We start from the raw sequence: 11,626 nt of genomic DNA, 5'->3' as shown, positions 1-11,626 counted from the left end.
CAGGCGTACGGCGAGGCGCTCGAGGCCTACCACTCGTGGGTCTTCTCGGCTGTGAACGGCGTCTCTTCACACCCGCAGCTGTGAACAGGCGCTCGAGCCCTACCACTCGTGGGTCTTGCGGCAGGCGTTTCGGTATTGCCCGAGAGGACCCGAGAGGACCCGAGAGGACCGGAGAGGACCCGAGATGACCCGAGATGCGACGAGATGGCATGAGATGGCATGAGATGACCCGAGATTGCCCGAGACGGCCCGAGGCTTGCGGCAGGCCTTTTCGGTCTTTTGCAGCGCCGCGCCCGACTACGAGACGCTGCTGCGGCTGATTGGCCCCGGGCTGGGCGACGTGGAGCGCGAGGCGGTGGTGCTCGGGGATATCTACCACTTTGTGCGCGAGGCGACCCCCTCCTCTCGCGGCTGATTCACACCACATTGACAGTGGACTCACTCATTAATGAATTCAAAATAGGCGACCCCCTTCCTCGCCCAGCTCGAGCGGCTCTTTTTCGAGCTCCGCCTCGAAGACACCCGAAAGATCTAAGGCGCCGAGTGGAGGCGGGGCTGCGGCCCTTCGGGGGTGGGGCGGGGCCCTCTCGACGCCGAATGGGGGCAGAGTGCCGTGGAGCAGTTCGCGAGGCGGTGCGCTTGTTCGTGTATGGTGAGGCGGGGGGGGGGGGGGGGGCGTATGGGCGCTCTGCACCCTTCCGTTCAGCGTACCAGACGTGTGGTGTGCGTGGCCGTGATGTTGTTACTTGTTAGAGTGAGAGGGCTGTCCAGGATAATGTTGTTTATGTTGGGGCCTAAAATTCCTTTTGCAACAGGTCTCGGCATGGGTCTCACACTACTCTAGCGCCGTGGAGCCCCGGCGTGGATTGGCACGTGGCTGGTGGGCGCTCGTCGGCCGGCGCGGGGCCCATGCGCCAGCCCGCAGCCGCGCCACACAGCACTCAGCAGCTGCATCGATTCAAACCAGAATCTGGGGCACGATTCGGTTCTCCCAGTCGCCGCGTGCTTGTAGCACGTCATTCACCGTCAGGCCATGTACTAGACGGTGATGCGTGCTCCTTGCATCTAGCAGAGGTCGGATGGCCCCAACTCGCGGCAGCAGCAGCTCGTACCAGGCATCAAGACGGGTCTTTGTGATCATTGCCCAGTCGCGCACGAGCACCATCGGGTAGCCTTCGGCCTGCAGCTGTCTGTCGGCAAGCGAAGAAGAATCACCAATGGGGATCACGCCCATCAAAAGCGCCTCCCAGACTCGCACGTTCTGTACGCAAGCGCCGATTGGGTTGAGCACGAATCGGTATTGCCTCAGCTCCCACCACCATTCGCGTCGTGAAATCTGTCTGTGGTCCAGCCAGTCGGCACCCTGCTGCACTGTGGCGCGTACCCACTTGAGCGCTCGCGCGCGCGAGGGCAAGCGGTCGTTTCCAGGCCACCATGCGCCCCATGCAGCCAATAGCACCTTTTCTGCCCGGCGCAGAAGAGGGGACGCACGGTATGCATCGCGGATCTGCATCGAGAAGGGACATATGTAATTGTCTGCGAGCCCCTCGGGGAGAGGCCGCAAGTTGGGGACAGATCTCACACTGGTGTCGAGGCCTTCGTAGTAGACGCGTCGGACTTGGCGGCTTTCCAGCAGCCGTCGCATTTCAGACCCCTGCATCCGCAAGACATCCGACAACGCAGCATCCGCACCGCCAACGGCCAACGCATGGATGCGGTGCGAGCTGTCCAGCTGAGAGAGCCTCGATTTGAGAGCCTGGAGCTGTTCTGGCCCCGGAAACACTTGGACGTACACTGAGCGCGGCTGCGGATGAGATAAGTTCACCACGGGGCCGAACACGATCCAGTCATACAGCCGCAGCCAAAGCGGCATCGTCGACAGTCGGGGCATCCACCTCCCAATCACGAAATCCCGCAGAGGCCATGGCCATTCATGCGCTGCGTACGTCGGATCCATCGCGCTGCCGTTGGTCGCCAAGCAGCCGGTCATTTGCGCCGGCATCGGTGTGGCCTCGAGCAGCACGCACTCGCCGCCGGCACAGCGGCACCTGCCTTGAACCTGCTTGAGATCCCTCTGCTCCTCGGAGAGCGGCTTTCCCCGGCGGGGGCGCGAAAGCGCGCCGCAATGTCCGGCTGGCAGAAGAGCTGCCCTGTCCCGACCAGGCCGACACGCCCAACGCCCCCTGGTATCCTGTTGCGCTTTCAGCGCGGCACCACAGTGCGACCGACACCAGTCGTTGAGAAGGGCTGTGCATGTCGCCGGCCGGCGGGGTGCCGCTGAATGCACCACAGAACTGCCTGCGGGTGGGCCATGGTCCTTCCGGCCGAGTCCCTGGCCTTCCGAAAGCGCCGAGGGCGCAGCCGCGTCACCTCCTGCCGCCGGCCCTCCGACGAGCTGCTCCACGATGGCGTGCGCGTAGAGAAGGCTGACCGGCATGTTCCAGTGCACGCCGTCGTACGTCAAGGTCTCCGCAGCGGCGCCCGGCGTTCGTATGAGCGACTCGGTCTACTTGTTTTTCACGGGAATTCGGCGTACTTGCGGCCATGCTATCACGCCTTGCGACAGCCTGTCGGCGCTGCTGATCGTGCCATGCTGCACAATTGATCACCTGCATAGCTCGCGGCCTTAGTATCAAGCATTCAGTGACGACCTGATCGTACGGCCCGTAGGAAGGTGTCCTTCCATCGTGTGCACGCTTCTGGCGCAATGCGCGCCGCCTCGGATTGGCTGCTGGCACTCTCGAGGCTATGCCTACACAGCCTCGCGCGCATGGGCAGTCAAGAGGGACCACGCACCTTCTCAGGACAGCGCCGGTGCCTCTCTCTTGGACCGGCAAACTTGGTGGTCTAGTGTCACCAATGTGGGACCAGTGCGGCATCGCGCCATCGACAGCTCTGAACTGCGCCTCACCACTGACCGGGAAGGCCGCCAAGTGGGTCAGCACCGGTCGCACATTGTGGCAGCAGTCAGCAGCGCATGTCTGAAAGCTAGAGCAGCAGCGTCAGGGTCGCAGGGTCGGATCGTGTCAAGCCTCTCGCCCGGCCGGCCGCGTGCAGACGTCGGCCTGTCTGCTGTCTGGAGTGATCTGTCGGCGGTCAGTACGACCGATCAGGTCAGAGTTTTCTTATGGTTAGAGGGTCTATCTGTATGTACTCCTCGAGATCTCTCCAAATCTGCCCTCTACTCAACCGTACTCATCCGGGAAGTCCGTGCTAGTAGAGACTTTGAGAGCCGGAGCCCGTTTCCGCAGTGCTGCGCGGCGCACGGTGTGGGCCGGGGGCCCTCGCGCCACCCCAGAGAGTGTACCCTGGCTGTGGTCCCACACCCACTGGTGTGTCCATCTCAGAGACCCGAGGAGGTCATGAGGGTCGATGGGAGTGCCACCCCACAATGCCTAAAAACCCAGCCCAGTACCGCGCTCTACCTGGACTCCACCCGGAGCCGGACGTAAGGTAAGGTAAGGTAAGGTAAGGTAAACTTCTCCACACACACGAGGTGGTGGGGCAAGGGGGGGCAACCCTCGCATCTCCACGTCTATCGACAGGAGCCCCACGGCATTTAAAGTGCAAGGCCCGGTGCGCGTGGGTGAACGGTGTGTGTGTGTGTGTGTGTGTGTGTGTGTGTGTGTGTGTGTGTGTGTGTGTGTGTGTGTGTGTGTGTGTGTGTGTGTGTGTGTGTGTGTCACGTCACTGCATCCTCTGCCGGTTCCTCCCGTCGCCTCTTCTTTGTTCGAATGTTTTTCTATCCATATCCTTCACGAAGCCCTCCCATGTAGCTATAGCCGGACGTTGTTTAAAAACGCACACACACACACACCACACACACACACACACCGCTCACCCACGCGCACTGGGCCTTGCACTTTGAATGCCGTGGGGCTCCTGTCGTCAGACGTGGAGACGCGAGGGTTGCCCCCCCTTGCCCCACCACCTCGTGTGTGTGGAGAAGTTTACCTTACCTTACCTTACCTAAAACGTGTTTGTCCAAGTGCTCCAAGTTTGCAACTAGTCGTGCGGTTTAATCTATCTTGAGCGCACTTGAGCACTAGATAGAGTCGATTCCGCGTCAGGATCCATTGAGAGGTCTGTAGGCTTCATCACGAACGGGCTTCGGGATGCGCGATTAGATGCGACAACCGACATGGCTCATGGGCGATGGACAATAAACATGAACCGAAGCAAGCGCTGTCCGGCCTGGAGGCTGGGGATGCGCTAGCTTCTACTGCTACCGACACAAGGCTGCAGCACCTCTGCGTGATCAGGAGGCCTTCTTGGCCTTTGCCCTTGCGTGAGCGTCGGCCCGTAGCCTCGCGAAGCTGTAGCTCGTCACTCCGGCGATCGCCACACCCGCGCCGACGAGCTTGCGGCCGCTCGCCTAAGGTGAGGTAAGGCAAGACAAACCTCTCCACACACGCACGCGGCGGTGGGGCAGGGGGGGGGGGGGGGGGGGCTCGCGACTCCACGTCTAGAAGGCAGGAGCCCCCGGCATCAAAATCGCAAGGGACAAGGTGAGTGTTGTTGCAAGGGACAGAGTGAGTGTTGTGCTGCTTGCGTCCTCGCCGAGGAAGGCGACACGGCGGAGGAGACAAACTCCACTACTCTCCGCGAATCTCGGCGACTCTCGCGCCTCCTCGCCGAGGAAGACGACGGCGAAGAAGAGGATGACGAGCCGCTTCGCGGCGTTGGCTACCGCCTACACCAACAAATAAAAGCGGAGACCCACGGTGAGATGGGTAAACAGGAACTTTGTGCAGGGTTCTTTGTGGGTGTGGTCGGTGACTAGCCGGGGTCATCCTCCCGATGGCGACCGCCTGCGAGACGGGGCTCAGCTTGTCCAGGACGCGGAAGCCGCACCTGTTCACGGCTAGACGTGTGAAGAGACGCGGTGCACATTCAGAGCGCAGCCCATTGGGGCGGGCGCCGCACTCGTTGTACGCAAAGTAGTACAGCCCGCACAGCAGTAGCCTGGTGCGGGGAGACGGGGAGAGGTGGAGAGATAGCGAGAGAGATGCCGCAGCCCGCACACAGCAGTCGCCTGCGCCCCACCATGCTGCCGCCCTCCCCCGCGGCGGCGAGCGCGGCGAGCACCGCGGGTCCTGCAAGTACGCCAATCAAGACGGTCGCCAATCTCGGCTAATCTTGGCTAATCTCGGCTAATCAATCAAGACGGCCACCCTCGGAGACGGGTGGGCAGACCCGGGGAGCTCTTCCGGCATCTGGCGCCTCGAGAGCTGGGGAGATCCGGGGAGACATTCGCATCTGGTGCCTCGAGGTCTGGGGAGATCTGGGTGGGGAGATCTGGGGAGAGATTTTCCCCCGCATCTAGGCGGTGGATTCCCTCTGCGGCGTACGACGGCGCGAGCAGCAGCGCGGCGGAGCAACACGTGAGCACGGAGTACGTGTTGGCTGCGTCGAGGCCATGGCGCCTCTTCATGTCGGCCGTCATGAGGCGCTTGACGAGCAGCTTCGCCAGCGCAAAGAAGACCGTCGAAGAGAGAGCCGCGACGGCTGCGAAGGAGGCGAGGTCGGACAAGTCAGCGGCCGCGCCCGGCTTTGCCGCCGCATACGCAATGCCGCCCACGATGGGCACGAACGTCAGGTTGACGTACCACGGCGCCGCCTTGCCGTCCACGGCGTAGGCGATTAGCGTGCCGATCAGCGGCTCGGTCGCCTTGATGATCGTGCCAAAGTAGACGGAGCCCGCGCCGATGCCGGCCACCTGCAGCGCGTGCCCGGCGGCGTGCAGCACCGCGATCGGCAGGAAGCGCAGCAGCACCGCCGCGGTCATCACGGGCGGCCGCCGCAGACCGAGCAGCCACGCGGGCACCGCGATGCCGATGCCGGCCGCGAGCTGAACCCAGGAGATGATCCACGGGTAGCTGAGCTCGTTGAGGACCCGCTTGTTCTCCACGTTGAAGGCGCCGTTGAAGGCGTACCAGGCGAGCAATGGGATGGCGGTGTCGAGAGCGGCGGTTGTGTCACTCGACGACATAAGAGCGGGGAGGCAGCCAGGGAGAAGGCTGCCAGAACGCAAGGCGCGAGACAACTGGGCTGCTATTAGCTCTCTCGAGGTTCTCGAGGTGGATATCCTTTGGCCGCGTTGGGTAGGCGGCGGCAAGCAACACGAGAAGCCGGTGAAAAAGAATTCAACTTATCCCTCTCACTGCAGACGACAGGCTCGTACGAAAAGAAAACCGGCCGCGAGTTTACATGTATGCTGCTTGACGGATGCGCGCTCGGTTCGCTCGCCACCTCCTCGTAGCTGCCAGTCTCTCCCGACGCGGGATCGCCTCCATGGGCGGCACGTCGATGATCGAAGTTGAGAGAAAGTTTGCGCCGCCCGACCTCGTGCAGCTCGCGCGGCGAGTTGAGGAGCTCGGCGGGAAGCGGGTGAGCGAGGCGTCCTTCACCGACGTGTACTTTGACACGCCCGACTGCGCGCTCACGCGGCGCGACATCTGGCTGCGCCGGCGCGACGACGAGTGGGAGCTCAAGCTGCCAGTCGAGGCAAAGCCGCTGCCGCCCTCACCGCTGCCGCCTCCACTGCCGCTGCCTCTCTCCTCGCTGCTGCAGCCACCTCTCTTTCCGCCGTCGCCCCGCCCTCGCCGCGTCCCTGGCCGACGCCCTCGCCGCCGCCGCCGCCGCAGGCTGACGCCAAGCGCTCGGGCGGCGAGCGCACCGTCTTCCGAGAGGTGGAGGGCGCCGCGGCCGTTAACGAGGCGGAGGATGGAGCCGAGACTAGCCGAGCTCTAGCCGAGACCTGAATATGTCGCGCCAGAGAAGGAGAGCGTGCCGTCAGATTTCCCGCCCAGCGTCCACCCCGACCGCGCATGTGTCCAGTCCGAGCCTGGCTGTACTCCACCTCATTGCTTGCCTCTTCCTAGGCCTTGCGCGACCTGCTGCCAGTCTCGAGCACGTGCGAGGATTTGTGCGGCATCGACGACACGCTGCGCGACGCGGCCCTCGCGCCCTTCGCCGACTTCGCCACCACCCGCTCCAAGTTTGCGCTCGGCGGCTGCTCGATCGACGCCGACACGGCCTCGTTTGGCCACGCTGTGATGGAGATTGAGGTGCTCTGCGCCGACGCGTCGGGCGTGGAGGCGGCGGAGGCGGAGATTGCGCGCGTCGCCGACCTCGTCGGCGCGAAGCCGCTCACGAGCGCGCTCGGCGGCAAGCTTGAGACTTACATCAGGCGGCACGCGCCCGCCGTGCTGCAGGCGCTGGTGGAGGAGGGGATCTTGTCGAGAAAATAAGGGCTGGAGGGTGATTTCGTGTGCGCCAGTCCACACACGTGTCGTGCCCATGTCACTGTCAGGAGAACCTCGAGAGAGAGAGAGCTCTCTCTCTCTCTCTCTATTGAAGCAGTGCCGAGAAGCTGGCTTCCAGCCCGTCGCGCCACGACAGCTGCGAGCACCCCTTCGAAAAGCACATGCGCCTACGCATCGCCGCGTGCCTCGCCACCGTCGCCGCTGCCACGCGCCCACCTGTGGTCGTCAGTGGCGCCACGGGTCGCGTCGGTTCCGCCGTCGTGCGCTCCCTCGTGTCTCGCCGTGGCAGTGCCGAGGGCGTTTATGTGCTGGCCCGGGACGCCGAAAAGGCACAAGCGATGCATGAAGGCGTGCAGTGCCTCTGTGCCGCATACGACGACGCGGAGGCGCTCGCGGAAGCTTTTGGGTCCGTCCCTTCGGGCTTTCGGCTCTTTGTCGCGTGCAGCAACTCGCCCCAGCAGGCTGCGCTCGAGGGCGGCCTGTGCCGCGCGGCCCACAGCGCTGGCTGCGCGTACGCCGTCAAGCTGTCGACAGCGCGGCAGGTCCTCGAGATGAAGCAGGGCGGCCCATACGTCGCCCACCTGGAGGTAAGAACGGCTGCGGGCAGGCTGGCATCACAGAGGGGCTGTTCTGATGCGTGTCCTCTAAACCGTGTCCTCTAAGGTGGAGGCGCTGCTTGCAGAGCTGGGCCTGCCGCACGCGGTGCTGCGCCCGAACCTGTTCATGGACGAGGTGACGATGGGCGGCTTCCTCGGCCTGCCCTCCGCATTTACGCTGTGAGCGTGGACGGCGTCTGCTCACACCTCTGGCCGTGAACAGGCGTGGCCGGCCCTCTGCGTGAGGCTGACGAGTGCTCGCACCCGTTCGCCCTTTCTCCGATCTCAATGATCGATGTGCGCGACGTCGCCGACTGCGCCGCCGTGCTGCTGGACGGCGCGCAGACCGGGCGGGGCACTGGGGGTGAGTGGTTCGACCTGACTGGCCCGGATGCAATTGCGCTTGGTGGCGAGCTCGCAGATTGCATCTCGGAGCTTCGCCCAAGGCCCGTGTCCATCACCGCGTGCGACGCGGATGCATTTGTGGCGCAGAGGGGCCTGCCGCCCGCCGCACTAGCGAGCCTCTCTGGCTTCCTCGGTGTCCTCGGCTCACATTGCGCGGATGTCACGGACGCGGTGCGCCAGATTACAGGCAGACCGGCGCGTAGCCTCCGCGACTTCGTCCGAGACCGCTCCACCGTCTTCTTGCCGAGCAGCTTCGAGCGGCTGCTCGGCGCGCCCGCGCCGTCGTTTGCCGCCGCGGCTCGCGTCGCCACCGCATCGACAGCGGACGACCTCGAGGACCTCGCCGCCGACGAAGTGCTGATTCGGGTGATGGTGGCCGGCGTCAACGGCGGTGCTGACACATTCTCCGTCACGCGAGCAGCCGCCGAAGCGACTGGCATCAAGCTCGGCGCCGAGGGCGTGGGGGTCGTCGTTGCCGCCGGTGCCGAAGCCGATTACGCAGCCGGTGACCGCGTTGCCTTCATCGGCGGCGGGTACAGCGAGTACACGCGTGTCAAGGCACGTCTGTGCAACGCGGTGGACGAGGGCGGCGATGCGGCGGAGCAGACGGCGGCCCGCGTCTCCGGCCTCACCGCGGCCGTCGCGCTCGGCCACACGGCGCCGGTGACGTCGGGCGACGTGGTAGTCGTCACGGCGTGTTGCGGCGCGACGGGCCCCTCCTTCGCCGTGCAGCTGTGAGTGTGAACGGCGTCCCTCCACACTTCTGGCCGTGAACAGGTGCGACCGGCTCTTTCGCCGTGCAGCTAGCGAAAGCCGCCGGCGCGAGCGTCGTCGGCACCGTGGGCAGCGCGGCAAAGGTGGACGCGGCAAAGCAACTCGGTGTTGACCGCGTACTCAACTATCGCCACGAGTCGCTCGCCGACGTGCTGGCCGCCGAATACCCTGGTGGCGTCGATGTTGCCTACGAGGGCGTCGGCGGCGCGCTACTCGGCGCCGTCTGCGCGAACCTCAAGCCAGAGGGGAGGGTGCTCATCGTCGGCTCGATCTCGCAGTACCCGCACAACGATGAGACGCCGCACCACGGCGTCGAGGGCGTCGGTGACATCATGGACGACGTCTTTCGGCCCGGCAGGACGGTGGAGCTTCCGAACGGTGGGCGGCTGATTGGCAATGTCTGGGGCGACGCCTTCAGCACAGGCGTGCTGCCGGCGTTCCGCGACCGGCTGTACGCAGACCTCGCGGCGGGGGAGATCCGCGCACTGGTCGACGGGACTCGCTTCTGTGGGGTAAGTGAGGCTCCGGCCGCCGTCGCGCACATGCTTGCGGGGCGCAACACGGGCAAGACTGTGTTGCACGTATCTGAACACTGACCGTACACACCATGGATTACACGCTTTCCGGGGGGGGGGGGGGGGGGCAAGTCTGGCTGACATCTAGGCTGACGTGTACGGCTTTTTATTTTTTACACCACATCAATGAAAAACCGTCCTGGGCGTGAGGTTATAAAGCCGTACTGACCGCGCACTCCAAGTGCTCCAAGAAAAACCGCCGGGGCTAGGGGGCCCACAGCGCCCCAAAATGCACCACGGTGGGATTTCCCGTCAAGTCGAGATCGATATGCAGCTCGATGGTTTGCCCGAAAAGGTACATGGCGGCGTTTGGCGACAAAACAGCGCTGCGGCCGCGAAGTGGCGGTGGACATGCTCCCATGTTGCCGACGCGGCGCCGGAGTGGCCGGCGCTGCTCGCCGCGACCACGACGGCTACTCCGATGCTCCGGGCCGACCCGTCCTACCCGACGGTGGCACTCTTCCACGTCTCGCTCACACTGAGTCTAGGGACAAGGTGCGCAACAAGCTCTCGAAGCGGCAGCACGAGGACGAGGCGAGCTGGTCGACGCGGTCGTGGCTGTCGCTGCAGGCCCAGCGCATGTCAGTCGCGCTGCAGCTCGCGGCGGCGGAAGAGATTGCGACCGAGCTCAGGCTCGCCGCGGCGTCGGAGGACGCCGCCGTCGCCTAGACTCCCCTGCGTCACTACGTGCCTCCCCGTCTTTGTAGCCTGGCGTTTGTGCCCCGTTTGCGCCGCGTCCCGTGCCCCCGAGTTCATTTTATATAACACCGAGGCTCCAACGTTGCCGACCCCCACCCGGATCCGTTTTCTTAATGTCCCATAGCGAGTACAACACCGGGCCCAACATGATCACCGGCCTCTGCGGCGAGCGGACCTTCTTCTTGGGCCCAGGCCGGTCCTACTCCTGCGGCACCCTCATCGTCCAGACGAAGCACGCCAGCGCCACCTTCACGACCCCGGAGTGGCAGTCCACCGTGCGGGGCAACTACGTGTACGACCGCCTTTCGGGCCCGATGCACCGTCTCGATGTCTCGCTTCGCGCCAACAAGCGTGTCGCGGCTGGAACGACGCACGGTGCGGCGGAAAACCTCACCCGCCCTCCGCCGCCTCGCAGTCACCTCCTGGCCATTCTCATAGGCCGCCGGTGCTCGCCTATACCGGCTAGTGTGGAGCTATCAGTGTGGTTGCGTGTTGTACCAGTGATGCTGCACTAGGCGGCCCGTTTTTAGCAAAAACCAGATACCACATCGCGTGTGGTCGTCGAAAAAGCGCATCTTCGCCCGTCTGGGACCTCTTCGTACGGCTCCAAAAACCGCTCCTTAACGACGGCTACGCGGCCCGGCGGTCGATCTGCGCCTTCTCAGTGGTGGAGGGGATGTGGGCGGTACGTGCGGACCACGTGGTCCTGCGATGGCTTGACGAGTGCGACTCCCAGCGTCGACTTTTCAACCCCACGGAGCCTCTGCTGCTCCGGGGGGGGGGTCTGCAGACCACCCGGCCGAACTTCAGAGTCGCGGTGCTCCTCAAATACCGCTCAAACGCCCACGATGTTGTGGAGGGGACATATGCTGATGATCCTGGCCCGATTGGTTCGCTCAGAAAGCTTCTGGGCGGTCGTTAAGGTTCGCTCCCCGCACAACGGCCGGGAGCCTGGGTACCCTAGACACACGCGTCGGATGGCGAGGGCAGCACAAATATTGCACTCACGTCCCAGTATGGCAGCAGCCGGACGGGTTGGGTGGCGTGAGGGCAGGGTGGTGAGGATGATTCCACAGTGCGTCGTAGCTCGTACTCGTTAGTGCTAGTGGTCCATCGCGCGCCGGGGCCGCCGCGCGGCGCCGCTGCGAGAGAGTGTGTCTCGCGCCTTGCGGAGGAGGGGGGGGGAAGGGAAAACCTCTTCCCAAGAGCGTCAACTTCGGCTGCACCAGCCCGCCTTACCTCCGCACATACCGTGACACCACTACGCTGCAAGAAAGAGTGCACAAGGGGGGGCGCACCGCGCTCTACC

At 64.3% G+C, this 11,626-nt stretch overlaps 6 protein-coding genes across 6 annotated transcripts in view; 4 read left to right on the top strand and 2 right to left on the bottom strand.

The window, feature by feature from the left end:
* EMIHUDRAFT_368459 (hypothetical protein) overlaps positions 1–648 on the top strand; it is a 1,031-nt gene extending 383 nt beyond the window's left edge. Inside the window, exons 2-4 of the mRNA XM_005774414.1 lie at positions 1–15; positions 89–389; positions 462–648. Coding sequence (XP_005774471.1) covers positions 1–15; positions 89–223 — 150 coding nt within the window. The 3' untranslated portion in view covers positions 224–389; positions 462–648. The remainder of the gene's footprint in view (positions 16–88; positions 390–461) is intronic.
* Positions 649–4,059: 3,411 nt separating this feature from the next.
* On the bottom strand, positions 4,060–5,992 carry EMIHUDRAFT_469681 (hypothetical protein; the record flags this gene model as incomplete). The annotated part of the gene is made up of 5 exons (XM_005774413.1): positions 4,060–4,375; positions 4,628–4,693; positions 4,812–4,854; positions 4,927–4,965; positions 5,352–5,992. The coding sequence occupies 5 exons, from the start codon at positions 5,990–5,992 to the stop codon at positions 4,259–4,261; spliced, it is 906 nt and encodes a 301-aa protein (XP_005774470.1). The 3' UTR covers positions 4,060–4,258.
* A 302-nt stretch (positions 5,993–6,294) lies between these two features.
* On the top strand, positions 6,295–7,367 carry EMIHUDRAFT_458212 (hypothetical protein; the record flags this gene model as incomplete). Its single annotated transcript, XM_005774412.1, has 2 exons — positions 6,295–6,501; positions 6,885–7,367. The coding sequence occupies 2 exons, from the start codon at positions 6,295–6,297 to the stop codon at positions 7,251–7,253; spliced, it is 576 nt and encodes a 191-aa protein (XP_005774469.1). The 3' UTR covers positions 7,254–7,367.
* Positions 7,368–8,620: 1,253 nt separating this feature from the next.
* Positions 8,621–9,621, top strand: EMIHUDRAFT_43288 (putative alcohol dehydrogenase; the record flags this gene model as incomplete). Its single annotated transcript, XM_005774411.1, has 2 exons — positions 8,621–8,966; positions 9,047–9,621. Coding segments are annotated over 2 exons (921 nt in total), but the record flags the coding sequence as incomplete, so codon positions are not given.
* A 265-nt stretch (positions 9,622–9,886) lies between these two features.
* On the top strand, positions 9,887–10,287 carry EMIHUDRAFT_240543 (hypothetical protein; the record flags this gene model as incomplete). Its single annotated transcript, XM_005774410.1, has 2 exons — positions 9,887–10,069; positions 10,147–10,287. 2 exons carry the CDS (start codon positions 9,887–9,889, stop codon positions 10,285–10,287), a joined length of 324 nt encoding a protein of 107 aa, XP_005774467.1.
* A 691-nt stretch (positions 10,288–10,978) lies between these two features.
* The window catches only part of EMIHUDRAFT_116849 (hypothetical protein), a gene marked incomplete at both ends in the record, with an annotated part of 5,100 nt that continues 4,452 nt past the window's right edge, over positions 10,979–11,626 (bottom strand). Inside the window, one exon of the mRNA XM_005774409.1 lies at positions 10,979–11,101. Within this exon, the coding sequence (XP_005774466.1) occupies positions 10,979–11,101 (123 nt within the window). The remainder of the gene's footprint in view (positions 11,102–11,626) is intronic.

This window comes from Emiliania huxleyi (genome assembly GCF_000372725.1).
Source record: "Emiliania huxleyi CCMP1516 unplaced genomic scaffold EMIHUscaffold_311, whole genome shotgun sequence".
Taxonomy (NCBI): Eukaryota; Haptophyta; order Isochrysidales; family Noelaerhabdaceae; genus Emiliania; species Emiliania huxleyi.
The sequence above is the reverse complement of the archived record's forward strand: the minus strand, read 5'-3'. Positions and strand labels throughout refer to the sequence as shown.